Below are 27,110 nucleotides of genomic sequence, written 5' to 3'. Positions count from 1 at the left end.
ACTGCCCTGGAGCTTACCCCAGAGTCATCAACCTTCTGGGAAAGAAGCAAACAAGAGCGATCCACCAAAGGAACAACAAGAAGCGATTGGCATGGTCAGTGCCATTGCTTCAAAATGCTTGCTTAAGGATAGACTCAATCTTTTTATCATGAGCATCCTTCAAGGCTGCTCCTCCTTCCATAGGAATAGTGGTCTGCTTGGAGACTTCATACACAAGTGCATCTACTTTCGGAAAACATAAGCGCTCTCTTACCACTGGATCCAGAGGGTAGAGGCCTTCCAAAAACCAACCCCCTTTGAAATTAACCTCTGGGGCACTCCACTCAAGATCAATCAATTCTTGAGTGGCCTCCATGATGGGGAAAAATCAAAAGGCTTTACAACAAGGAAACCAAAATGAGATTTCTCTTCGGCTCAGACCCAGAATCTACCCCAGGAACCCCGAGCATTTCCAAGGTATGGGAGATCAGAGATGACAGTTCATCTCTATGAAAGAACTGTAGTATAGTTCTATATGGTTCTAATCCTGGGGGAATTTCACCAACCTCAAGAGGGTCAGGATTGGCACCATCATCCGTGCCATCCGGATCTCTATCAGGAAATCCCGCTGCTGCTCTAGGAGTACTCGGTGCTTAACAGAAGGTCCAGGCAAGGTTCCTACCTGCGCCTCTGCTCTGGGAGTATTTGACAGGATTTAAGACTGCACCTGAAGAAAAGATTGCTACTCCTGGAAAAATTCTACCCATGAAAAAGTAGAAGTATCCAAACCAGGAGGCACCTAAGGTGTACTCACTGAGCTGCCATCCCTGAGGAAACAGTTAGGGGAGGTCCAAATTCAGGCGTCCCCACCTGAGTTGTCTTTACCCAGACCTACAGCCAGCTAGGAAAAACCAGGTTTAGTGACATCAGAGGAAGATAATTATCTCTGAGCCTCCAAACAGAGCTGGCACAAGATAGCGGGCACTCCTGGCTGAGAAGATGTAACATGACAGGCAGTGCAAAGAAAATGGTGCTTAGGCTTCTTAGGTATAGGTACCATTATGGCCAACAGTATGCTGAGCAGTGGCCTGAGGTGTGCTTCTAGCTGTTTTTTTTTTTTACACACACACACACACACACACACACACAAACACTTCCAACTTAGGTGCTCAAAAATTAGGCATCCAACACTTAAGTGACCCACATCTAGGCACCTAACGACATCCAAGACTTAGGCGTCCCAAAAATAGCACCTCAAAAAACTTAAGCACACAGGACAACTTGTGCACACAGGTAAGCATGCAGCCGCTACAGCACCTCATAACTTGGATGCACAGACTATAAGGCTCAACTATGCGTCCAAAAACTGGGAGTACAACCTGGATGCACACGCCGAAACGACCATTCTATAGAGGGCAGCCTGAGAAAGCATGTGACATGCCATTGCGGCCTACCATGCAGCATGCAGCGAAAAAGCCTTGGAGCGGGGGCCTAGCCTAAGGAGGTTAGTCATCCTACCAGGCTACCCATGTCCCTCAATCTCCCACGGAGCAGGATGAATGTCGGAACAGCTCACAGAGCACGGAGACCAGAGGAAAGAGGAAGCCCTATGCAACAAAAGCCTCCTAAGTCTCTGTATATTACATTTTTTTTTAAACTTACCGTAGCTCAGCTTTACCTGGCCGAGTACAGAGTCAGTCTCTAGCTGCAGGGGGAGAAAGCATTTGTCGTCACTGCTGCGCTTGGCTTCCAGCACCCACTGCTTTTCAGCTGCTTCAGCAGCTAAGTCCATGCCAGCTGAACACTACCTACTGGACCATGGCACTCATTTGAAGGACCACTGAAATCACCTCAGGAATTCTCAACTGGGGGAGAGACCATTTGGTATCACCGTAGGAGAGCGGGGTGAAATTATTTTGTTAATTCTTTTTTCTCAAAATGAAGCAACCCCGAGTAGGAAGATGCACGTCCACTATCTGCTGGAGACGGAGAATACTGGCAGGCTTATGTCACTACAGGGGTATATATACTGTGATGTCAGTTTGCTCTGTCTCCATCTGCTGGTAGAGGTGCATAACCCACTTATTCTAGATTCATCTGACTGGATGCTAAGAAATAATAGTTTTTAAATTATTATTAGCAATTAGAAGCAATATTTGCATTGAAGAAAAATTAGACTTTTTTTTTTAAGATGCAATACTGGGGAAATTCATGTCCTGGTCACCACGGCCAAACTTCAAGGAAGGCTAACAGTATCTCCGCTATGACTTTAACTCAAGGCAGCTTGGGATACAAAAATACTACATGCAAGAGTGGACAGTACCAATTAGAGGGGCCTTCAGATTGACTCACAATACTAAGCAGGTTTCACAGGTGACTGCACATACACCATTTTCTGAAAGAAAAACAGTTCTCTGAAGGGAAGAATGGTTTAACGCTTTCAGTTTCTTGCTGCCTGGGTTACGCAGTTCCTACAAATGTCACTTACCTGGTGCCGTACATGTTCCCTGAGAACTCAGCATACTCCAAAAACTCCCCAGCCTTTATCGCCTTCTCCATCTCTTCTCGGGTCACAAAGTGGTAATCTGGAGGGAATCACAGGAGGAAATCTCACACTGGCCTACAGGCTCAAAGCTTCAGCGTGGTGCTGAACTCACTTCAGGACGGGAATTTTCATCGCCCTCTTACAGTAAATCCTATTTTCCATAAAAGAGATTGCCGTTTTAGGGAAGACACCACAACAACAGGCTCCCGTCTATTTCTTTCTTCTGTACTTGTCTACATTTAATGTGGCAAAAGCCAGCATAAGACAAAAAGCCTATGACAGAGTTCCCTACACTAGGAATAAATGCTGGTGTTATTTAAAAAAGAATGGCAAACTTGCAAGAAAAACATCTCTTCTGGTATTTGGGCAGCAGTGACTGCCACACAAAGTACAGTTTGTTTAGCAGTCACCAAAAACTACTTAAATCCTGCCCATGTCTTCCCTTGCTTTCACTGCACCAAATGTTTATTCTTTGGTAAAATCTGTTTGTAATTTTCATCATTTGACTGGCAATAATAAAGTTCTACCCTGTGATCTTCCAGGCACAATGTTCATTGCCTGTGCTCTCCATTCACTGTTATGGTGCAATGGGCCACTCCTCTCATTCTGAATCACAAAATGTGTTTCTAAAAGAATGGCCAATGCTGTGCCACTCTTCCCCCCCCCTTCATTTTTGGGATCTGCTCAGCCTGGTTGCCCCACCCTCATACTTTCTTGGATAGCAGGTGCTGTACCTAAGAAACATTAAAAAATTTGCTACCCACAGCTTCTATCGTTTACTATATTGCCATGTCTGCAGTACACTTACATCACAGCCCTTAAATTATTCTAGTGAAAGAACTATTTCATTAAGCATAAGAAAGAGGATTATTTGATTTTTTTTTTTTTAAAGGCACCAGTGTGAAACTTTATTGGCAAGAAAAAAATACAGAATTTCAGACAAAAATTTACTGAACTGTTAACTCACAACACTTTGGAATTCTTCACAGTGTCTCTTCCAGAGGCTTCAAACACACCATGGTCAACCCATGGCCCGACAGTTCCAGAAACCAGCATCATGGGGAGAAGCCCTCCCAGCTATTTACAAGATTGAGGTGAGGCTGAGTCCTGGCACTGATGCTTTTTATGGTGCCGAGAAGCTGAAGAGGCCTCGGACTGGGTGCCAGAGTAGCTGAACTGACTACTCCACACTGAAGCTTCAGGGCTTTACCCAGATCAGACTTCCTCTGAATCTCTATCATCCAGGCACTGGTCTGCTGCGCCCACAGAGACATCCTGCCACAGCCAGGGCAATTTGAGGCCTCATGGTCTGGGCCTAGACAGCAATAACAAACTCTGTGGGAGTCCATGATGGACATAAGGTGACTGCACTCACAGGTCTTGAACCTGCTGAGCACAGGCTTCTTTTTGGGATTTTTCCACTTAATCTATATTTTTTTTCACAGAATTTAAAAAGTTCTGTTTGGGGGTTACTGAGGCAACAGAGAAGGAAAAAAGGGGGTGGGATGGAGTTTTGCAACTTGCAAACTTCCACAAAACACATAAAAAAAAAGTATACAGGTGAATTTTAAAAGTGTGATGCATGCCGAAATTAGGGGATGCGCAAATGTGTCAGGTCGGCATGCACAGAGTGGATTTTAAAAGCCACCAGGAGGATACATGCGTGCATGCCATTACACGCAAAATAAAAAGTTTCCAAAAGGGGCGTGGCATTGCCGTGGTCTGGGCAGGGCATGGGCGTTCCCGAAATGTTACCATTAAATTTGCACATAACTTTACTTCTGCTATGTATGACATGTAAGTTGTAACACAAAACATGGTAGGCAGATCAGTGAGTTTTAAAGGTCGGGGCTAATATTGGAGAAGGGAGGCTATTAAACTAGGGGAGTTTGGAAGTCCTATCCCTTAACAGGACGAACTGGGAACATGGCCAATGGCAGCACACATGGCTTTTAAAATCCCCCCACTTATGCGGTAAAAGCACATGTGCGCACAGTCAGGCTATTTTATAACATGTACATATATGAGCTTATGTTATAAAATGAGTGCGTCCCTGGGTATGAGCCGATGAACGCACTCACATGTGTGCCCGCACGCTAGTTTAAAAGTTGCCGTCCCTAAGAGAAACTGGGAATCTGTCTGTGTGGTAGCTTGATTAAAGAAAGACTGAGGAGCTCATGAGGCAGTGACCCCACATGGTAATTCCTGCAAATGCTCAGAAATGCCTTTTGAGCTCCGAGAGTTAGATCCATGTCAGCACTGTTGGATGACATCACCCTCTAGTCATGGTTGATTTGATCCTGCTTGTCATTGGAGAATAAAAGCTATTGCCAGTGCCTGTCCAATAAAAACAAAACAAAACAAACAAAAAAACAACAAAGTATACAAACCTTTGCCATTCACTTCTCTAGGTCTTGGCTTCCTTGTGGTGTCTGTAAACAAACAGAAAATATTGATCTTGATTTCATAGCCCAGTTAACACAATACTGCAAAACAGCAGTTAATAGTAAGTAAATATTCTAATAATATCTCTAGGCATAACATTAGAAAACCTCTCTTCACAGAAAGGATGCTGGATGAATGAAAGCCTCCTAATGGAGATAGTTTAGAAAAAAAATAGTAATAAAATTTATAAACAAAAAAACATGGAGACAAGCACTGAGGGTCTCTAATTGCAAGGAACTAAGTCTAAAGCCAGAGATCAGTTAGTACTGCAACAAAATGGACAACAGGCCAACTAGATGGGCCTTGTGGTCTTTATCTGCTGTCAGTCTACGTTTCACACATATTTTTATTTATTTATTTTCTTTTATATACCGACATTCGATCGAAATATCACATCGGTTTACAGGAAACTGAGAAATAGGGGGGAGGTCCGCCCTATTTTACATTATAACATGGTATATTATAACTATTTTACATTATAACATGGTAAAAGTATACACAATAACATGTGCAATTCAGCTCAACTGTTGCATAAAAAAAAATAAAGTTAACTTCATCTTCCTCAAGAGGCATTTCATTTTAGCTGACTTTTTGAATCAACTACATTGTAATATTCCTTTAATTGCATAGCCCAACCCAAAGACCAAAATATTCATATTTGGTCTTTGGAAACATAAGGTTTCATTCCATGGCTTTTACATAAGGTAGTATCTATGTGATGGTAAATAAGATACATTAAACTGACACATAGTAATTAACAAGAGTATGCCAAGTAAAATGATCATTAGTTCTATTTTAAAATTGAAGCTAAGCTTAAAATAAATTCATTATTTTAAGGTAAACTTCTTTCCTAATTATGAGCATAAACCGTTTGCTTCCAAGGTTCTTACCAAAGTGATTAAATGCACTGTTGAACTGAACATAGTCTGCTATTGTGAACAAAGGATTCTGGTCCCAGTAAGTCAGACCAAGAGGTTTAGGGGTCAGTTTTAAAAAACTGCTCTGTGCATATATTAGTCAGATTCTCAAGTCAAATTTAAAACCTTGAATTTATCTGAAAATTCACTTCAATTTGAGAACCTCAATTTGCTTATATTTATGAGTATATGTTAGGTGCCTTGTGCTAAAAATCTCAGAATATAGCAAATGTTGCTTACCTGTAACAGGTGTTCTTACAGGACAGCAGGATGTTAGTCCTCACATATGGGTGACATCACAGGATGGATCCCAATCATGGAAAACTTCTGTCAAAGTTTCCAGAATTTTGACTGGCCCCTACTAGGCATGCCCAGCATGGCACGAACCCTGCAGCCAGCAGGGGTCCCCCTTCAGTCTTATTTGAAAGCTACAGGCAGTGCCGAAAAATAAAAACAACAAAACGTTACGAACCCAACACCACGGGGCAGTGGGTGGGTTTCGTGAGGACTAACATCCTGCTGCCCTGTGAGAACACCTGTTACAGGTAAGCAATATTTGTTTTCTCACAGGACAAGCAGGATGGTAGTCCTCGCATATGGGTGAGTACCGAGCTGAGGATGTCCGAATATGCACCAAATGTACCCAAAGGCGTGTAATAGGCACAACAACTGGGGTGGAATTTGGTAGAGGGCATCCTGAACCCCACCGGGCAGGCAGAAGGGTGTTGGTACGTCACTTTGTAAATAGGTTACGAAGAACAGACTGGCCAAAGATGGAATCTTGTATTCCGGCTTTGTCCAAGCAATAGTGGGCTGCAAAAGTGTGGAGGGAACTCCAGGTGGCAGCCCTGCAAAATGTCAGGAAGTGGCACCGATCATAGGTGAGCTACTGAAGTCGCCGTGGCCCTCACAGAGTGTGCTTTAACACAGTCTTGAAATGGAATGCCCGCTTGCTGGTAGCAAAAGGATATGCAGTCCGCCAACCAGGACGAGAGAGTCTGCTTACCCACAGGTTTCCCTAACTTGTTTGGGTAGAAAGAGACAAACAATTGAGTGTTTTTCCTGTGGGTCGCTGTATGGTCTAGGTAAAACGCTAGAGCCAGTTTGCAGTCAAGGGTATGCAGAGCTTGTTCTCTTGGATTGGCATGGGGCCTGGGAAAAAAGGTAGGTAGTATGATGGATTGATTGAGGTGAAAATTCGAGACTACCTTAGACAAGAATTTTGGGTGAGAGTGTGGAGTACTGCCCGGTCCTGCAGAAGTTTAGTGTTAGGCAGACAGGTAACTAGGGCCTGCAATTCACTAACTCTGCGAGCTGAAGTAATAGCCAAAAGGAAAATCACTTTCCATGTGTGATATCGAAGTTCACAAGAGTGAAGAGGCTCAAATGGTGGTTTCATGAGCTGACCCAGAACTAGATTAAGGTCCCAAGAAGGGGCCGGAGGACGTAACGGAGGCTTGATGTGGAGCAAGCCCTTCAAAAAACGTGTTACAAGGGGGTGTACTGATATAGAGACATCCCCGATACCTTTATGGAAGGCGGCTACCGCACTGACATGCATTCTAATGGAGGAAGTCTTAAGACCTGACTGACAGATGCCGGAGATAGTCCAGAAATTTCGGAATTGGACAGGAAAAGGGGTCAAGGAACTGAGAAGAGCACCATGACTTGAACCTTTTCCATTTGTAAGAGTAAGATTTTCTCGTGGAAGGCTTCCGTGAAGCAATCAAGACACGGGAAACTGGCTCAGAAAGGTTAAATGGTTGAAGGATTAACCTTTCAACATCCATGCCGAGAGGAACAAGGCTTGAAGATTGGGATGTCATAGGCACCCGTCGTTTTGAGTGATCAGAAGCGGGTCCTTTCCCAATGGAATGTGCCTGCGGATGGAGAGGTCCTGAAGTATTGGAAACCACACTTGGCATGGCCAATGAGGTGCTATCAGGATCATGGTTCCCTTGTCCTGACGTAACTTCACGAGAGTCTTCGAGAGAAGAGGAAGTGGAGGGAATGCGTAGAGCAGACCGGTTGCCCAAGAGAGGGAGAATGCGTCTCTGGGCTGAGAGTGTTCTCTGCGAATGAGAGAGGCGAAGAGGTCTATCTGAGGAAATCCCCACTGTTGGAAGATGGATATCGCTATCGAGGGGTTGAGAGACCACTCGTGCGGTTGAAAGACGTGACTCAGCTTGTCTGCCAACACATTGTGCACTCCTGGCAAGTAGGTGGCTTTGAGGTACATCGAATGGGAGAGAACGTCCGCCCATGTCTGCGCAGCTTCCTGACACAGAAGGAAGGAGCCTGTGCCTCCCTGTTTGTTGATGTACCACATGGCCACCTGGTTGTCAGTCTGAATCAGGATGACCTGATTTGAGAGGCAATCCTGAAAGGCCCTGAGAGCGTATCTAATTGCTCGAAGTTCCAGGAAATTTATTTGGTGTTTGGCTTTCTCTGGAGACCAAGAGCCTTGTGTCTGCAGATTGGCTATATGGGCTCCCCACCTGAGGTTGGAAGCATCGATGGTGAAATGATTTGAGGATTTGGAGCCTGGAAGGGCAATCCCTGGAGGAGATTGGTGTGATTTTTCCACCAGGCGAGAGACAGATGGAGTGAATCAGTTATGCAGACAATGGCTGAATAGCTTGAGTCCATTGAGACTCAAGCTATTCAGCCAGTTTCAGAGTCCAGTGCATGAGTCTCATGGCCAAGCGGGCCATTGGTGTGACATGGACTGAGGACGCCATGTGTCCGAGGAGGACGAGAAATTGGCGTGCAGTTGCGGAGTGCTGAGACTGCAGCTGGTGAGCAAGGGATGCAAGTGTCAGTGCTCATTGTCGAGGTAGGAAAGCCTTTGCCTATAAGGTGTCCAAGTCTGCCCCAATGAATGATAAGGTTTGAGATGGGACTAAGATTGAGGGACGACAGAGCAGATTGCTGACTGGGAACCCTGATTAACCAATCGTCCAGGTAGGGGTAGACGTGAACACCTTGGGTTCTGAGGAAGGCTGCAACCACTACGAGGCATTTAGTAAAGACTCGTGGCGCAGACGCCAGGCCGAATGGGAGCACTCGATATTGATAGTGCTTGGGGCCTACTAGAAACCTCAGGTACTTGCGATGAGCTGGAGTTATTGCAATGTGGGTGTATGCATCCTGGAGGTCCAGAGAGCAGAGCCAGTCTTCTCTTTGTAGAAGAGGTAGAAACGATCCCAAGGTGACCATCTTGAACTTTTCTCGAAGGTACTTGTTGAGGGCCCATACGTCTAGAATAGGACGGACACCTCCCGATTTTTGGGGGATTAGGAAGTACCGGGAATAGAACCCTAGGCCTTGCTGAGAGTATGGAATGGGTTCTATTGCTCTTGACTGGAGAAGGAGGGAAACCTCTTGCTCCAGAAGAATGGAGTGGTCGGATGTTCTCCACGTCTGTAGAGGTGGGGAGTCCGGTGGCAGGGCGAGAAAGTTCAGATGGTAACCCTGAGCAATGATTGCCAATACCCATTGGTCGGATGTGACTGGATGCCACATGTTGTGGAAGTGGCACTATCGACCTCCCACTGGTATGTGCAACAGAGGAATGTGGCTGCTGCTCTCTAAGTGGAAGTCAAAACCTGAAGCAGGTTCTGGTTGAGGAGCTGCTTGTGGTTTTTGTTTACGGGCTTGACGAGACTGCGGTTTTTGATAAGGTCTCGTAGCACGAGATCTGGATGGTGGCGGGTAAGACTTCTTGGGACGGAAGAATGACTTCTTAAGAGTCCTTTCTGAAAGGCTGTTTTGAGGAGAAGTCAGAAGGCATCAAAGAGAGTTATCTTAGGGTCTCATGATGGTCTTTTAATTCTGCTACCGTCCGTTGAATCTGCTCTCCAAATAGATTATCTCCGACAAGGCAGGTCAGATAACCGGTCTTGTACTTCTGGGCGAAGGTCAGAAGACTTGAGCCAGGCCCACCGCCTTGCCGATGGCAGCTGCAGACACTCTGGTGGAAGTGTCAAAAATATCATAAGATGTTCTAATCTCATGTTTGCCTGCCTCAAAACCCTTGTTGACTAGGGTTTGTAATTGTTCTTGAAATTGTTGCGGCAGGGAGTCTGAGAAGTCCTGTATCTGCTTAAAGATGACCCTGTTATATTGGGTCATATAAAGCTGATAGGCAGCAATTTGGGAGATGAGCATGGCCCCTTGGAATACTCGGCGACCAATGTTGTCTAGAAACTTCTGTACCTTTCCAGGAGGAACAGATGAGTGAGACTTTGACCTCTTTGCCCTTTTTTGTGCAGACTCTACAACGACCGAGTGGTGATCAAGCTGAGATTTTTGAAAACCTGGGGCTGACTGTACCAAATAGATAGTGTTAGCTTTCCTGTGAACTGGAGCAACTGATCCAGAATGTTCCCAGTTCTTCTTGAGAAGATCAAGAAGGACCTGATGGATAGGTATAGATGTGATTACCTTGGGGGCATCCAGGAATTGGAGTAATTCCATCATCTGGTGCCTATCATCCTGTTCAGTCTGCAATTGGAAGGGGACCAATTCGGACATTTCCTTCACAAAGTTTATAAAGGAGAGGTCCTCTGGAGGAGAACGCTTCCTACTCTCAGTGGGTGAAGGTGGTGAAGGTAAATCATCAGTGTCTGATGAAGTGTCATCACCCTAGGTGTCGTAAGGATCAGCACCTGCTCCTCTAGGAACTAGAGGGGGACAGGGAGGTTGTAGACCTGAAGGTCCCGGTCTAGGCTCCGAAGGAATTGGAGGAACCGATGATGGCATCGAAGGCACCGGTGCAGGCTCAGGCAATCGATGGATGACTCTGTGGCGCCGACTGACGTATCGGCACCGATGGATGAATCGGTGGTGAGGGACGTATTGGCATCGATGGCTGAGGCAGAACTCCCAATGGAGGTATGCGAAACGGTATTTCTCCTCCCGATGACGCAGTCAGTGGGGAGGTTATCAGAGCCATCGGAGACCCAGGAGCCATCGGAGGAAAAGCGCTCATAAGCGCTTCCATCCTGGATAGCAGCGGTGCCAGCGCTGCCGGAATTGGGTCGATGATTATTTCCACAGACTGTGCTGGTGTCGGTGCCAGAGGAACCTGAAGACATTGCATCGCCTGGTCGATGGCCTCCTGAACAATCCAGTCCAGTTCTTCTCAAGAGACCTGGAGCAATCAGCCCCGGAACAGAAGAAAGAGGCAGAGGCATAGCTGGAGGGACCACCATTACAGGCGGAGTCGCGGCTCCCGATCCCCGATCGGGTGAGGGTTGCCTCGGGGACTCGGTCACAGGAATGGTCGGTGCCTTTCCTGAACGTGGTCTCTTCGACAGCGGCTCAGACGATGGCGAGATCGATGATTTCGCTCCCTCGATGGTCTGAGTATTACGGTGTCGATGGCAATGTTTTTCCCTGCGATCCCCTCGATCCTGAGGGGGAGTGGAGGGTGTCGATGGCCAAGGAGTCGTCAATGGCGGTCGGTCACTGGTCGGTGGTCGATGCTGGCGTGAAGTTGACGGTGCCAGTTCAGACTATGTCGATGCAATGGACGGAGTCAGGGTTTGAGCATGGAAGAGACGTTCCATCTTCTCCATTCTGGCCTTGCGACCTTTTGGTGTCATTAGGGCACATTTGGTGCAGGTCAAGACATCGTGCTTGCATCTTAGGCACATTACACAGACTTTATGGGGGTCTGTGATAGACATGGTGCGGGTACAGTCCGGGCACCAACGAAACCCCGACGCCATGGCAAAAAAAATCGAGCCGCGGTACGGTCGACTGCCAGTAGGCCGCGAGGGCCAAACTCGACGGTAATCGACGGAAAACGGATAAAAACTTACCGGAGTACCGCGGACTGAGAAAAGTTAGAGGAGGGACCCCTATGGGGCAAATAAACTTTTAGTAATTCCATGAGGAAAATTCCTGTCAGGAACCTCTTCAGAGCTCCTTTACCGTGAGGCTACTGCTGCATGGAAAAAAGAAGACTGAAGGGGGACTCCTGCTGGCTGCAGGGTTAGTGCCATGCTGGGCATGCCTAGTAGGGGGCCAGTCAAAGTTCTGGGAACTTTGACAGAAGTTTTCCATGATTGGGCTCCATCCTGTGATGTCACCCATATGTGAGGACTACCATCCTGCTTGTCCTGTGAGAACAAGTCAAACAAACAAACAATCTGTGTTTGACAAAGTAAGGCCTGTCAGTATATGAGTCTCTGTATCTGTTTAGTCCAATAACTATCCAGAAAGTTAACTCTTTCCAATACCTACGGGAAACGCTGAAGCCAAAAATATCTTCATGATCCTGAAGAAGCCTCTTCAGCAAAGTGCTCTTTCCTGCCCCTGAGGGACCACTCAACACAACTGGCTGGGGTCCTGCCATCGCTGCAAAGAGAGACATGACAGTTCTTGATTACTAATGTTGCATGTGTGGCTTAAAAAATATATTACCATATAAACAAAATACATTCGGCTCCTGATAGTGAAATCAGGCCTGTCCGTACCTCAGTCAAGTAAGGTTATTTCCCAAAAGATTTCAAAAGGAATTGACTACAGAAAACCTTCCAACACAGAGACGGTAACTTTTAAACAGGCATGCGGGCGCACATGTGCGCATGTTCGTCAGCCCACACCCAGGGATGCAGCCATTTTATAACATAGGCACATACATGCACGCATGTTATAAAATAGCCTGACTGCAAGCACATATGTGCACAATTCTTATAATTGCACTTGAAAAGGTACAGAGAAGGGTGACTAAAATGATAAGTGGATGGAACACTCTACTATGAGGAAAGGATAAATTGGTTAGGGCTTGGAGTCGAGACAGCTGAGGGGGCTATGATAGAGGTCTATAAATATCTTGAGAGGTCTAGAACGGGTAAATGTCTCAGAAAGCATAAAGACTAGGGGATACTCCAGTTAACAAGTAGCATATTTATTTTATTTATTTACTTTAGTGTGCTTGTAGTCAGCTAAATCCAATAACAAGATTGATCAGTGCGGATAACACATCTACACACAGTTCACTAAAATATTTATATGATATTAACCATAAAATTAAATCAGTCAGGATACTCCTGCCTGAAAAAAAAAAACTAGCTTTAAGCTGCTTTCTAAATAGTTTTAAATCCTCATTTGCTTTTACATTTGAAGACAACTGATTCCAAAGAACTGGGCCAATTTCAGAGAGTGCTTGTGATTTAGTTTGTTGAAGTTTACTCCTTGACACAGGAGGAATCCTAAGGTAATTCTGGTTTTTAGAACGTAATGTCCTAGTTTGAACATAAGAATCAACCAAATCCGCCAAAGGAAAATTGTCTTCATGCAATGCCTTAATAAAACTGTTAACAGTTTAAACTGAACTCCTTTTTGATAGGTAGCCAATGCAAAGCACGTAGCATTGGAGAGATGTGATTTAAAACAAATAGGCAAAAATTCTTTTCATTCAACACAATTAAGTTATGGAATTCTTTGCCAGAGGATGTGGCTAAGGCAGTTAGCATAGCTTGGTTTAAAAAAAGGTTTGGACAAGTTCCTGGAGAAGTCCATAAACTGTTATCAATCAAGCTGACTTGTTTAGTACAGAGCATTAGCAGCATGGGATCCATTTACTATTCGATTCTTGCCAGAAACTTGTGACCTGGATTGGCCACTGTTAGAAACAGGATACTGGGCTTGATGGACCCATAGTCTGACCAAGTACGGCAGTTTCTTAGGTTCTTTTCACTTAGAGGTCTAGTACATAGCACAAATGCAGCTTACAAGTAAGAGCCCCCACCATAAGCATATTCTTGTAACCAAATTTCCCTTCTATGCAGGCAGAGTTTCAAATCAGGAGACATAAAAATGCGGCCCTCACACAGGTCTGCAGCACAAAAACATACTCAAAAGGAGAACTACTTTAATAAAAGGCATATCTTTAAATTATCTGGAGAATGAATAGCTGGGAGAAGGCACTCTAGTGAAATTAACTTTTATTTCAAAGTTACATCTTCCTTCTGGTGTGTGTATAGCTCTGTTCCCTTTAAGAGTTGAAAATGCAAGACAGAGCAGCAACCATACTCATTCTTGAACTGTTGAGTCTAGACACTACCAGAACACCATAGTCTGCAATGCCTAAAGGTTAAACACAGCCATGAGGGTAAGAGACATGCAGGAGAAGAAAGAGAAGCACCTTTCTCTGGGGGAGACAGATTGGTTTGGAGATAAGAGCGGCTAAGACATGGGCAGGATGACGAAAGAGTAGTACACTACATGGGGCCCTTATATTATGTGGAAACCCAAGATATTGGTTTAGATTTACCGTACATGATACTTGATGGACATCCAAAATGTTTGTTGGTGGGGGAGGGGGGTTTGAGATTCGGCCATGAGGATGAGAAAGGGGGTGGATGAGGTAAGCCCAAGCTGAAGTACAGAGAGGAGAGGCAGACAGGGTGAATGAGATGAAAATAATAGAAGAGAAAGGAAACTTGAAATGGAGAAAAGAAATAACAAAACGATGGCAGTATAATAGAATGCATTAGCAATAGGCACTAGGAATGTGCAGAGGCAAAATTTTCATTTTGGTTTGTTTTTTAGTTCACCGCTATTGTTAGATTCATTTCAAACTAAAAAAAAATAAATTGTTTATTCATTCCATTCATTTTTTCGTTTCCCATTAAAGTCAATGGGGAAAGCAATGCAGTCTTTTTTTTTTTTTTTTTTACAATTTACTGTTTATTATTATTAATATGAACAGAACTGCAGTACACATCCATAGGCATAGGTATTTCCTTTTCCTCTACAAATCGCATAATACAACTTTTGGTTAGCAGCAATTACATCAATGGTAGAATAAGAAAAGAATAACAAATTACACTACCCAAAAATCCCTAATACAATGTGCTGCAAACACTAACTGCATAAACTACTTCTCAATTGATGTATGAAGGCTTTGGTTCAGGACTTTGGCTCACTCAGCTTATCCCAGAAGCCTTTGCTCTTCTGATTTAACTGAACCTGCTGGCATGCAATGAACCTAAGCTGACCTGTGTTTGAATGGCTACTGAGAGCCATCTGGAATGAATTCAGACCTAACCAGATATGATGAAAGGTCATGAGGTTATCGATGGCAAATGGCTGAGGCCACATTCCAAGCTTTGTTGTCACAGATTCCTATCTGGACTGAAAGAGGCCAGTTAAACTGAAGATCCCCTGAGGTCAAGACTCTGATCAAAGGCCTGGAACGAGCGACAGAACACTGACCTACTACAATGATTGATATATTGACAGGACAAAGAGTTAACAGAAGATTGACAGTACGCAATAGACACGTGGGCCCTTCTTAGGCCTAATTGGATCTTAAGGTGGGAGGTGGTATCAGGGAAACATAGATACAGTTTGCCTGATTGGATAGGACACAAGTGGTACCTGATACTTTATACAGTCTCTGGATGTTTTTTTATCTTTAAAACTTAGCCCTGACTAACAAATGTTGAGACATGCAGGGAGAGCCCTTAAACAATGGGCTTCCACTCTGTGTCTCCCAGGGGTCTAATACAATTAGCTTTTAATATTAAATAAATTGGTTTGGATTAAAGTTGGACCTCTGTGTGTTATTGAAACAGCTAATGGCACATAAAAAATTAATTGAACACAATTCTTTCCTTTTCCCTCATTCATCCCCATTCTCATCCCCATGGCTGAATCTCAAACCCCCCCCTCCCCCACCAACAAACATTTTGGATGTCCATCAAGTTACATTGTATCAAGGATCATGTAAATCTAAACCAATGTCTTGGGTTTCCACATAATATAAGCGCCCCATGTTTTTTTTAGGATTCATCTGGACCCGTCTACCAGTGATCTCTTCAATTAAGTTAATTACCATAACCCAATATCCTAGTACCTTTGTACATTCCCACCAGATATAATAAAAACTGCCCCTTCCCCCACAATTACACCAATAATGATCTGATATACCAATAAACATCTTGGCTAACTGGGCTAGTGTAAGATACCACCTATATAAGTATCTTATACCCATTTTCCAGTATCAAAGACAACACCAAATTTTTCACAGTGAACTAATAGCATAAATTCCATTCGGTTTCTTCATTCGGGCATGGGAAAATCCTTTTCCCATGTTGTAATAAGGTTCAGTTTATGATCCAGTACCCCAATTAATAGTTCATATATTTTAGATGTTTTGTCCATCCCATCCTCTCTTGTACAATACACATCAAACACTGATCTGCTCTTTCATAGATCCTCTATTACTCCCATGGATCTGATGAAAGATGTTAATTGCAAGTAATAGAACCTGACCTTCTCCTCCAAATTATAAATCTGATGAACCTACCTGAAATGAGTATATGGCCTTACCATATACCATAACTGTCCAAGTCTTTCAAAATCTAAGCTCATTCAATATGTCGCCACACCCGCAGATGCCCCAGGAGAAAACCCCTTATGAAACAAAGAGGAGGATCAATGCCAAAACTGTTTGCCACCTACCAATCTCTCCTATGTTGTCGCCATACTGTTAAAGTATGATGTGTCAAAGGAGAACCTCCCATCAAAGGGCATTCAAATCTTTTGGCAGACCATATTAAAATCTCTATAGTGGCAATCCTGCCATATCACACTGCAGGTCTATCCAAATTTTTCGTTTGTTCAGATAATGCCACTCCAGGATCACGCGGAGTTGTGAGGCAGCACAATAAAAAGCCAATTTTGGTACCTCTAAACCTTCCTTGTTCTTTGATTGGAACAGAACTTCATTGCCACCCGAGGAGTCCTCCTTCTCCAGATAAAGCCAAAAAGTTTCCTTTGTCACTCTTTCAACATTCTCGCTGGTGTAGCATAAACCCTTTTAAACCTTCCCACAACACAGCTAGATTCACCTCCCCTGAATCATTCAAAGTGAGATATTCCTCAATCTCCTGCATTAAAACCAGCACTGAAATCCTTATCAGATAGCAGGTCTTCATTAAGCTGCCAAAAGTGACATCCCATTTGTTCTCTACCCAACCTCATTTCTACCACATAGGGGACAGATCAGACCAGGTTATTTGACCAATACCACAGCCTGTACTAATTCCACCAAAATCTTGTCCAGCAAAAAGTTATCTATCCAAGAATAAGACTTGTGTGGCTTTGAATAAAAGGAGTAACCATGTACTGTGGTATTTCTTAATCTCCAAATTTCATAGGAGGTCCAATGTACCGATCTGCTCTTTCAACCTGTGTCTCTGGCTACGGGTATATCCCCGATCCCCACCAGAGTTACATAGAAAGGAATATCTGGTCAAGTTAAAATCCCAACCCACCAATAGGTGCCCTTCAACCCACCCCTGTAGAGCATTCAAGATGGTGTTAAAGAAAAACCCCTGTTGGGAATTTGGGGCATACACATTTACCAGAGTGAACATCCCTCCGTGAATGACCACCTTCAAAATAATAAATCTCCCTTTAGTGTCTCTAATTACTGCCGTTACATCCAATATTAAATTATTGGCAAACAGGAATCCAACCCTACCATATTTCTTCTCCTTAGTGGCAGAGGCGTAATACCGAGCAGGGAATGTTTTGGACATCATTAGCTTAGTATTCTGTGCTCTTAAATGTGTTTCCTGACAGATCACCACATTTGCCCCTAACGTCTTGGCTTCTTTCAATAGCAATTTCCTTTTAATATGGGAGTTCAGTCCTTTAACATTTAAAGACATTATCTTTAGAGATCCCATCTGACATACAGGTAAAAGTTCTCTCTATCTTTTTCCCAATCACACGAATAGCCACCATCCACAGCACTCACTCTTCTCACATACCAGTGTACACTCTGAAGCCCATTACGTCCAGAATACCCACCATCATCCTTCTGCCTATTCCTCCCTTTCCTATTCCCCCCCACCCTCTCTCTCCATATTGCACCTAGATGCATACCATCTCTTCTGAGGAATAACTCCATCTGATTAAGTGATCAACCCCAATACTGTACTCAAGCCCCACTTGTAAACTAAATATTATTAAAATATGTATATATATATATAAATGTGTGTGTGTGTGTGTGTGTGTGTAACTCGTATTCCCATTTAAACTCTTCACCGATACATGTGTTAATTCAACCCACCAGAATTAGGATCCTTAAGAATCCTCAAGAACCTCAACCACTTGACTCCTAACAGAGTCCAGTATCACAGTCCCATTCTCACACACTCGCCGTTGTAGGTGGCGAGGGAGTCTCTTGCTGCCTCTGAAGTCACTTGCTTGCTCCTGGCACCCTCTGCTATTTAGGTTGGCCATCTTTCTTCTCTGGTCTGGAAACAGGGTTTGCTAGACGTTCTCCCATTGGCAGCGAAACACCCACACTGCACAAGAAATCCGTTGCTGCCTCCATAGACTTTACTTTAGTAGAAGTGCCTTGAAATGAGATTTGAATACCAAATGAAAATAGCCAGCAATACTTAATTTCTTCTTTTCGCAGTATAGCAATAATGCTCCGGAAGTCCCTGCACTTGCGAATGGTAACCATAGACAAATCCTGAAACCCTTCCACCTTCTGGTCTTTCCACAGAATTTGACCTTTTTGCCTAGCCAAGGTAGCCACTATTTATTTTAAAGTAAAACTGTGAAAGCAAACCACAATGTCCTGTGGCAGATTTTCTCTCTCTTTCCCTTTTGAGTTTAATAAGTGGTGTGAATTCATTCTCCAGATCTTCACCCAGCAACTGCATAAAATACTCATTACTACCTGAAAGCAATCTGAAAATTAGGAGATTCCTGTATCCCTCAGAAATGCAGACTTGACCTCCAAGATCTGTTTCCAAGGTCTTCCAGGTGTTCTTCCATATTCTGCGCAGCCCTTGACATAACTGTTGCCTCTTCATGGCAGGACGCAATATTCACAGACTGTTCCTCAATATGCAACTCCGCCTCCTCGACACATTTGCCAATATCGCTGATGCTTCACAGAGATCTGCTATTGCCATTGTAAACTGCATTATTTTTAACGCCATATCTTGGCGCAGGTCTGCGAACCATTATTTGAATTCTGCTCATGTCGGCACTCCTGCCATGACATCTCCACAGGCACCAGCATCCGTGTCACAGCCTACCTCCCGCAAGTCACAGTCTATTTCCTCTTCCCCGACTGCCTGCAACATCTCGCGGTTAGTGAAGGGAAATTTCTTTAAATCAGGTTTTTTCTTCACCTGCAATATTGCTAAACACAGGCCAAGATATCCGGTGTTCTGATGGCAAGAAACAATGAAGGTAAGCGCTAGGATTGCTAAAGATAGTAATATTGGGGCCGGAGCCTCACAGTTAGACCACCATCTCTCAGGTTGATGTCACTTCCTACCAATGCAGCCTATTTTGAGCTTCAAAATTGGTGTTTTCTAATCAATTCTAATGAAACTTGCAGGTAGACATCATCAGAAGGGGGAACGAGAACGCCAAGGCACTAAGACTGTGGCAAAGTGGCATCAAAAGTAGCATGAATAGCCTAAGGGCACCATAAAGGGGCAAAAAGGTACCAGCAGTGACAGGAATTCTCCATGGCACCATGAGAGGAGCAAAAGCAGCAACAGTGGCAAGAACACCCTGAGGGCAGCAATAACAATAGCATGGACCCAACAAAGGCAGCAAGAGAGGGGCAAAATGGCAACAAAAGTGGCATGAACATCTTAAGGCACCATGAAGGGGGAACAAAGCATCAAAGGTGGCATAAATAAAATGCCCAGGCACTGATAGAGGGTCAAAGCAGCACTAACGGTGGCATGAAGACTCCAAGACACCGCAAGAGATTCAAAGCAGCCACGCACAGTAGCAAGAACAATCTAAAATGTAGAGTCTGGGTAAGGCAGCAAGGCAAAATGGTTGCAAAATCCCCAAGCTGGTACATCTGGGTGGCAGAAATATCCCCAAGGTGTAATGAGAGGAGAAAAAATATACAATGTAGGGTGACAGCAAGGCCCTCGATTAGTCCTGGGGGAATTCTGCGCTACTGCGGAATGCAGAATTTGCGCAGAATTCTCCCTTACCGCAGATTTCCTCCCTCGCAGAATCCACTGCAGCCGAATGCTTCTCTCTTCCGAATGCTCCGCTAGAAGAGGTAGCAAAACCGGAAGCATCACAGCACGAGCGAAGTTTGCAGCGCACAGGGAGCGGAACCATCGCGGCATGGGCAACAGAGGCATCGCAGGTGAGGTTCCCGCATGGATAGCAGAGGCAGCGCAGCATGGGCGAGGTCAGCAAACTGCACTTTGCAAAGGCCAGGACCCTACAATTGGAGAGAGGGGGAGGGGGAGGGGAAGAGGGAGAGTGTTTCTAGTGGGGGCTCGAGGTGTAAGGGGAAAGCAGGTAAATGGGGATGGGGGCAGAGGCCAAGGGGGATTCATATTTCCATTTGTTCTGAGCTAGAGGTCTGCAGCCTTTGACATATGTGTGCCCTGGCACCGGACAGCTGAGCGGACTGACTTCCGCCACAGTAGTTGTGTTTAACCAAACATCATCTCCTGCTGCGCGGGACCAGCCCCATAGGAGTGGGAGTTGTTTGGTTAAATGCGACTCCTGCTGCTGCATGTGAGGCTTGGAGCTATCTTTCTGATTGAAGTAGCGGCGGCGGTCATTGTCTGCTCAGCTGTCCAGTGCCATGGGTTGCTGCCCATGGCCTAGAGCAGATGGAGATGTGAATCCTCCTTTGACCTCTGCTTCTGTTCCTGTTTACCTTCTCGCCTGAAAATACTGATTGCACTGAAATGCAGAATAATTTGCAAAAAATGTATTTTGACAAATCTTGCAGAATTTAGAAAATGTGTGCGCAGAATTTTCAATTTTTTGTTTCAAAATTTTCAATTTTTTTGCACAGAATTCCCTCAAGAGTACTCAATGTGTAGCATAAGAAGAATAGTAGCAAGGCAGCGTGGCAGCAAGACTCCAAGGTGTAACATAAAGAGTATAGCAGCAAAGTAGATATAAAATATAGATTTTGGGGTATGGCAATATGGCAGAGAGGCAGCAAGACCCCAAGGTGTTGTGTCAGGAGCAGGACAACTTCACCCTGATTGGTTCTCAGTCCTGTCCTCTTCCCTATCTCTCCCACCTTAGCTCCATCCTTGCCACTATCTCACTCAGGAATTTCTTGGTTGCTATAGTTACCAGTCTCACTGCAGCACTTTTCAATTGGCAATAGGCTTGAATGGGAAACAAATGAAATGAACATTTTCATTTAAATTTGTGGGCACCTTCCATGCGTTTAGCTGCCCATAAATTAAATAAACATGGTCTCATTCATTGCATTTTACCCATTTGTTTCAAATGAATAAACATCCCTAATAAGCACATAACAAAATTCAGAAAACATTTTAAAAAACGAGGGCTGACCCAGGGGTTCAGTGGCAGATACTGTGTGCTGCCAGTCAGAGGGCCTGGGTTAACGCCAGGTCCAACTGGGTCTAAAGATGCTGCAGAGGCAATGCTCAAAGCCCCCAGAGAGAGTCTTAGTCATCATGCAGTGCTAGCATCTAGTGACTAGACTCAGGCGCCACTGCAGCCACATTCCAAAGCACTGTATTGCTTCTGGCCGAGGACTGTTTTACTAAGATAGCTGAGCAAATCTGGGAGGATATATATATATAAAAAAAAAGTAAGAAAAAAAATTGAGGTAGTTGTGAATAAAGGCTCATGGTGCCAGATCCCAGTGCCGGTTCTGCTTGAGCAGGAAGCCCAAAGGAGGGTCCAAGGGATACAGAATGCAGATCACAAAGTCCTGAAAAATGTAAATTTATATAATCTGAAAATAATACAATCTATGATAAAATAAATAAATAAAAATCTTCTGGTGAAACCACCTGACCTCCTTTTCAAATCAGCTACATCCCAACTTCGTTTATCTGCTGAATGAAAGGGAACCAAGATGTTGCCTCTCCTCACCCACACCACTGATGGAAGCAAAACAATGCCCAGTGCTGACTCGATTTTAACAGTCTGTCCCTGTGCAGCATTCACTCACATTACACAATGTTTCATACTAGCTTGCAAACAACAACGCAAAGAGCAAATAATGCGAACCTATCTAGGAACTCAATGTCAACACAAAAGGTATCGCCAACTATCATATAAATTATTGTCAACCGTTTGCCAACTATGTGTGTTATTCAGATCAATATTATCTTGCCATCAAACATCCGAAAAGAGAAAGTAAACAGAAAAAATTTTTTTGAAAATTTTTTGAAAAACAGGACTGCATCAGCAAGCCAAGTCGACGTGCTCTCGATCATCTGCAGCCTGTGCTGCAGATGATCGAGAAGACCGGAGGGCTCAGTGAGGGTTCCCTGAGCACATCGACTTGGCTTGCTGATGCAGTCCTGTTTTTCAAAAAATTTTCAAAAAATCTTTTTCTGTTTACTTTCTCTTTTCGGATGTTTGATGGCAAGATAATATTGATCTGAATAACACATATAGTTGGCAAACGGTTGACAATAATTTATATGATAGTTGATCATACTTGCTTGCTTCAGGACAAGTCAGAAATCCCATGTTTTCCCTCCCATGTTTCTCTCAATGAGCAGAAAAAGGGTTTGGACAGTAAGTTCTGAAAATCCAGTAGCCACCAACACACCTGGAAGATTGTTATTCTTCCCCACTTAGTGTATCTTATATCAGTGGATGGATGAAGAAAAATGGTGTCATTCAAAAAGAAGCCAGAGCCTTCTGAGAACTGAAGGAGCAGAATGCCTCGATGGACGTGCAAAAGAAAGGAGTTTTCTGAAAGCCGGAAAAGTGGCTTCCCCAGTACCAAATGCAACAATTCTGCCCTCAAACATAATCGCTTTCAAGGAGAAACCTCTTTACTGCAAAAAGAAGTGTTCCAGGAAGTTTAATCGGGCGGGGTGCAGTTCAGTGCTTTGTTTATTGTATCAAACCTTTCACTAAACGCTTAGGCAAAGTAACAAAACAGAAACAAACTGCTATTATACAGAGACACTCCCAAGCAGGGCAAAACAAAATCAAACACACAAACGCGCTAATAAAAAAAACCCAAAAACATTTTCTCTCACATAGCACTGGTGCTGCATGTACTCACCTCTACCTCACAACTGTTTTCTGGTGAGAAAGCCGTGGAACTCCTTGCAAGCAGTCGGTGACTAGGGGAGAGCAAGCAGAGACAGAAGAACTGCAGTAATTATAGGCTCCCAACCTCTTAATCCACCCGGCAGCCGTGTGCTCCTCCTCCTCCTGGTCTTATTCACTCCCACTGGCTGGGCACACCCTGGTGACGAGGCACTTGTGCCTTTATCTTCTGGAATGCCACAGGAATCCTGACACACAAGGTGCCAATCTCAAAGACCCTTCCTTCCTGTTCACAGACAGCTTTGCCAGTATTTATTTTGACTTTCAGCTTGCTGTAAACGGAACTCTGCAGATTGTGGTCCCTTTTGTTGGATAAGCAAAGGATTGTGGTTGACAAGTCAGTCCATACGGATATGGAGCATTAAGGTTAACAAACAATAAAAAGGTACCATTTAAATAAGCAATAAAAACTAGTCAAATATGTCATTCATGGACTTTTGAATCATGCAAGACCCTGCTAAAGATGGCTTGATGCTCACTGGGAACTCATTCTCCCCACTTCCAAATTCAAACGATAGCTTAATCAGTCAGAGGTGGGAGGGGTTGAGACGGAAAGTTTCCTGATTGAGGGTCCAAGGGATACTGAATACAGGGAGAACAAAACAAAGGCTCAAATTATGGATAAAAGTGAGTCTATGAAAAACTGCAAAAGTGATGTATTTGGTTGAATTTCGCCTGCACTCACTCTGAACTCCTGCAGCCCAGGGAATGGATCCCTGGTCCAGTGCATGCTCCATGTCCCTAGGATTCAGAGAAAAGATCGCTTGCCCCACACTCATTCTCTCTCTTCCTGGGTTCAGGAAGGGAATTAATTGGCCCCATGCTCCCAGAGCCTAGGAAAGGGAACTTGTGGCCTCCTGCTCTCTTATTCCACTAGGGGAGTTGATCCCTGGCCCTGCACCTCTCTCTTTTTCTTTCTTTCTGTGTTTCAGGGATCAAAGACAAGAATCCCCATAAGAAGAACCTGTATGCACCAAGGAATTGCCGTTTTAACTGTAGCCCCTCGTGGTTCTTTCTTTTTCAAATATATTTTTTGACTATTACAGTTTTTAAAAATCTTTAAAGCACTTTTGTGGAAAATGGTGAAATTAGTTTAAAAAAACCCAACAATTTTCCTCATAAGAACATAAGAAATTGCCATACTGGGTCAGACCAAGAGTCCATCAAGCCCAGCATCCTGCTTCCAAGAGTGGCCAATCCAGGTAACAAGTAACTGGCAAGTAACCAAAAACTAAGTATATCCCATGCTACTGATGCTAGTAATAGCAGTAGCTATTTTCTAAGTCAACTTGATTAATAGCAGGTAATGAAATTCTCCTCCAAGAACCTATCCAAATCTTTTTTAAATCCAGCTGCACTAACCACATCCCCTGGCAACAAATTCCAGAGATTGTGAATTGAGTGAAAAACAATTTTTTCCCGATTAGTTTTAAATGTGCCACATGCTAACTTCATGGAGTGCCCTCTAGTCCTTCTATTATCCGAAAGAGTAAATAACCAATTCACATCTACCTGTTCTAGACTTCTCATGATTTTAAACACCTCTATCATATCCCCGCTCAGCCTTCTCTTCTCCAAGCTGAACAGCCCTAACCTCTTTAGTCTTTCCTCATAGGGGAGCTGTTCCATTCCCCTTATCATTTTGGTTGCCTTTCTCTGTACCTTCCCCATCGCAACTATATCTTTCTTGAGATGTGGCAACCAGAATTGTACACAGTATTCAAGGTTCGGTCTCACCATAGAACGATACAGAGGCATTATGACATCTTCCGTTTTATTCACCATTCTCTTCCTAATAATTCCTAACATTCTGTTTGCTTTTTTAACCGCCACAGCATACTGAGCAGATGATTTCAAAGAATTATCTCTATAATGCCTAGATATCTTGCCTGGGCGGTAACTCCTAATATGGAAGCTAACTGTGCAATTACAGCATGGGTTATTTTTCCCTAAATGCTTCACCTTGCCCTTGTCCACGTTAAATTTCATCTGCCATTTGGATGCCCAATTTTCCAGTCTCATAAATTCCTCTGTAGTTTATCACAATCCGCTTGTGATTTAACTACTCTGAATAATTTTGTATCATCTGTAGTTTCCTGGATAGCCACCCTCCAGTCTTCAGGTACAATGGATGATTTTAATTATAAATTTGTAACCTAACTAATAAATCTGAAATTTCATTTTTGAGTTCCTTCAGAACACTAGGGTGTATACCATCCACTCCAGGTGATTTACTACTCTTCAGTTTGTCAATCAGGCCTACCACAACTAATAGGTTCACTGTGATTTGGTTCAGTTCATCTGAATCATTACCCATGAAAACCTTCTCCAGAACGGGTATCTCAACATCCTCTTCAGAAACAATGAAGCAAAGAAATCATTTAATCTTTCTGCGATGGCCTTATCTTCTCTCTAAGTGGCCCTTTAACTCCTCAATCATCTAACGGTCCAACTGACTCCCTCGCAGGCTTTCTGCTTCAGATATATTTTTTAAAGTTTTTACTGTGAGTTTTTGCCTCTACGGCCAACTTCTTTTCAAATTCTCTCTTAGCCTGTCTTATCAATGACTTACATTAACTTGCCAATGCTTATGCTTTATCCTATTTTCTTCTGTTGGATCCTTCTTCCATTTCTTGAATGAAGATCTTTTGGCTAAAATAGCTTCTTTCACCTCACTTTTTAACCATGCCATTAATCGTTTTGCCTTCCTTCCACCTTTCATGATGTGTGGAATACATATGGACTGTGCTTCTAGGATGGTATTTTTTTTTTAACAATGTCCACACCTCTTGCAATCTTTTTAACTTTGTAGCTGCTCCTTTCAGTTTTTTTCCAACTATTTTTCTCATTTTATCAAAGTTTCCCTTTTGAAAGTTTAGCATGACAGCAGTGGATTTGCATACAGTCCCCCTTCCAGTCATTAATTCAAATATTATCATATTATGATCACTATTACCAGGTGGCCCCAGCACAGATACCTCTCTCACCAAATCCTGTGCTCCACTGAGAATTAGATCTAAAATTGCTCCCTCTCTCGTCGGTTCCTGAACCAATTGCTCCATAAAGCTATCATTTATTCCATCCAGGAACTTTATCTCGCTAACATTTCCTGATATTACATTTACTGAGTCAATATTGGAGTAATTGAAATCTCCCATTATTACTGCACTACCAATCTGGTCAGCTTCCCTAATTTCTCTTAGCATTTCACTGTCTGTCTTATCATTCTGGCCAGGTGGAAGGTAGTATATTCCCATCCCTATACTCTTCCCCAACACACAAGGGAATTCTACCCATAAAGATTTGATTGTGAATTTAGTCTCTTGCAGAATCTGATTCCACTCCCAGCAAGCCCTCTATGGCTTTTCCTGAGATCTGAAATATGTGGGCATCCATCGGCCTTGCTGAAACTTGTGGTAAGGACGTCTCTGGAGCTAGACGCTCCCTCGCCCTGCATTTGCGGGCCAAAATGGCTGACCTAGCAGGATGTGCCTGAAGTCACTCTGTGGGCTTTACAAATTTTTTCCTGTTACGCCTCATTCAGGAAGGAAGAGAAGGGCCAGAGAGTAAGAGCAACTCTCTGATCCCTCCACCAATACTATGCTCGGCCCGATGGACGCTCATGTTCATTGGGGAGGCTTGGTACCAGGACTGTGCTTGCTGGAGAAAGGCCAGGAAGAGGTAGCACTCGGCCCCCTCCCTGAGCTCTTGATCTCTCTATCCCCCGAGGAACCACTTCCCTCTGCCAATCCAGCAGAAACCCGAGCGTCGAGCCCATCTCAGGTTGGGACGCCGGCTGTAGAGCCTGGGGACGCCTTGTTCCCTAGTGGGACGCTGGATCCAACATGTCTGGCTCCTATGCCAATAGAAGAACTGAGAAGTGCAGGGGGCACCAAGGACGACGTTGCTGCAGGACATGTTGGAGCAGAGCCTGACCAGTTGCCTTTGGTTCAATCCCTTGAGCTGGTAATACAAGTTGAATTTACTCTGGAATCCATTTGGGAACATAAGAAAATAAGAAATTACCATGCTGGGTCAGACCAAGGGTCCATCAAGCCCAGCATCCTATTTCCAACAGAGGCCAAACCAGGCCACAAGAACCTGGCAATTACCCAAGCTTT

The 27,110-nt window shown here is 44.0% G+C and overlaps 1 protein-coding gene across 2 annotated transcripts in view; it reads right to left on the bottom strand.

Moving 5' to 3' along the window:
- Window positions 1-27,110, bottom strand: part of GUK1 (guanylate kinase 1) — a 105,038-nt gene that overhangs the window by 46,989 nt on the left and 30,939 nt on the right. Inside the window, exons 1-4 of one of the 2 annotated variants that reach the window (XM_029588295.1) lie at window positions 22,943-23,073; window positions 12,139-12,252; window positions 4,915-4,956; window positions 2,468-2,564 (exon numbers count right to left, since the gene is read on the bottom strand). In XM_029588295.1, coding sequence (XP_029444155.1) covers window positions 2,468-2,564; window positions 4,915-4,956; window positions 12,139-12,250 — 251 coding nt within the window. In that variant the 5' untranslated portion in view covers window positions 12,251-12,252; window positions 22,943-23,073. Of the gene's footprint in view, window positions 1-2,467; window positions 2,565-4,914; window positions 4,957-12,138; window positions 12,253-22,942; window positions 23,074-27,110 lie in introns of those variants that run through there. The other variant, XM_029588294.1, reaches the window with a different exon arrangement.

Source organism: Rhinatrema bivittatum, chromosome 2, assembly GCF_901001135.1.
Source record: "Rhinatrema bivittatum chromosome 2, aRhiBiv1.1, whole genome shotgun sequence".
NCBI classification, from domain to species: domain Eukaryota; kingdom Metazoa; phylum Chordata; class Amphibia; order Gymnophiona; family Rhinatrematidae; genus Rhinatrema; species Rhinatrema bivittatum.
This window is presented reverse-complemented; position numbering and strand designations above follow the sequence as displayed.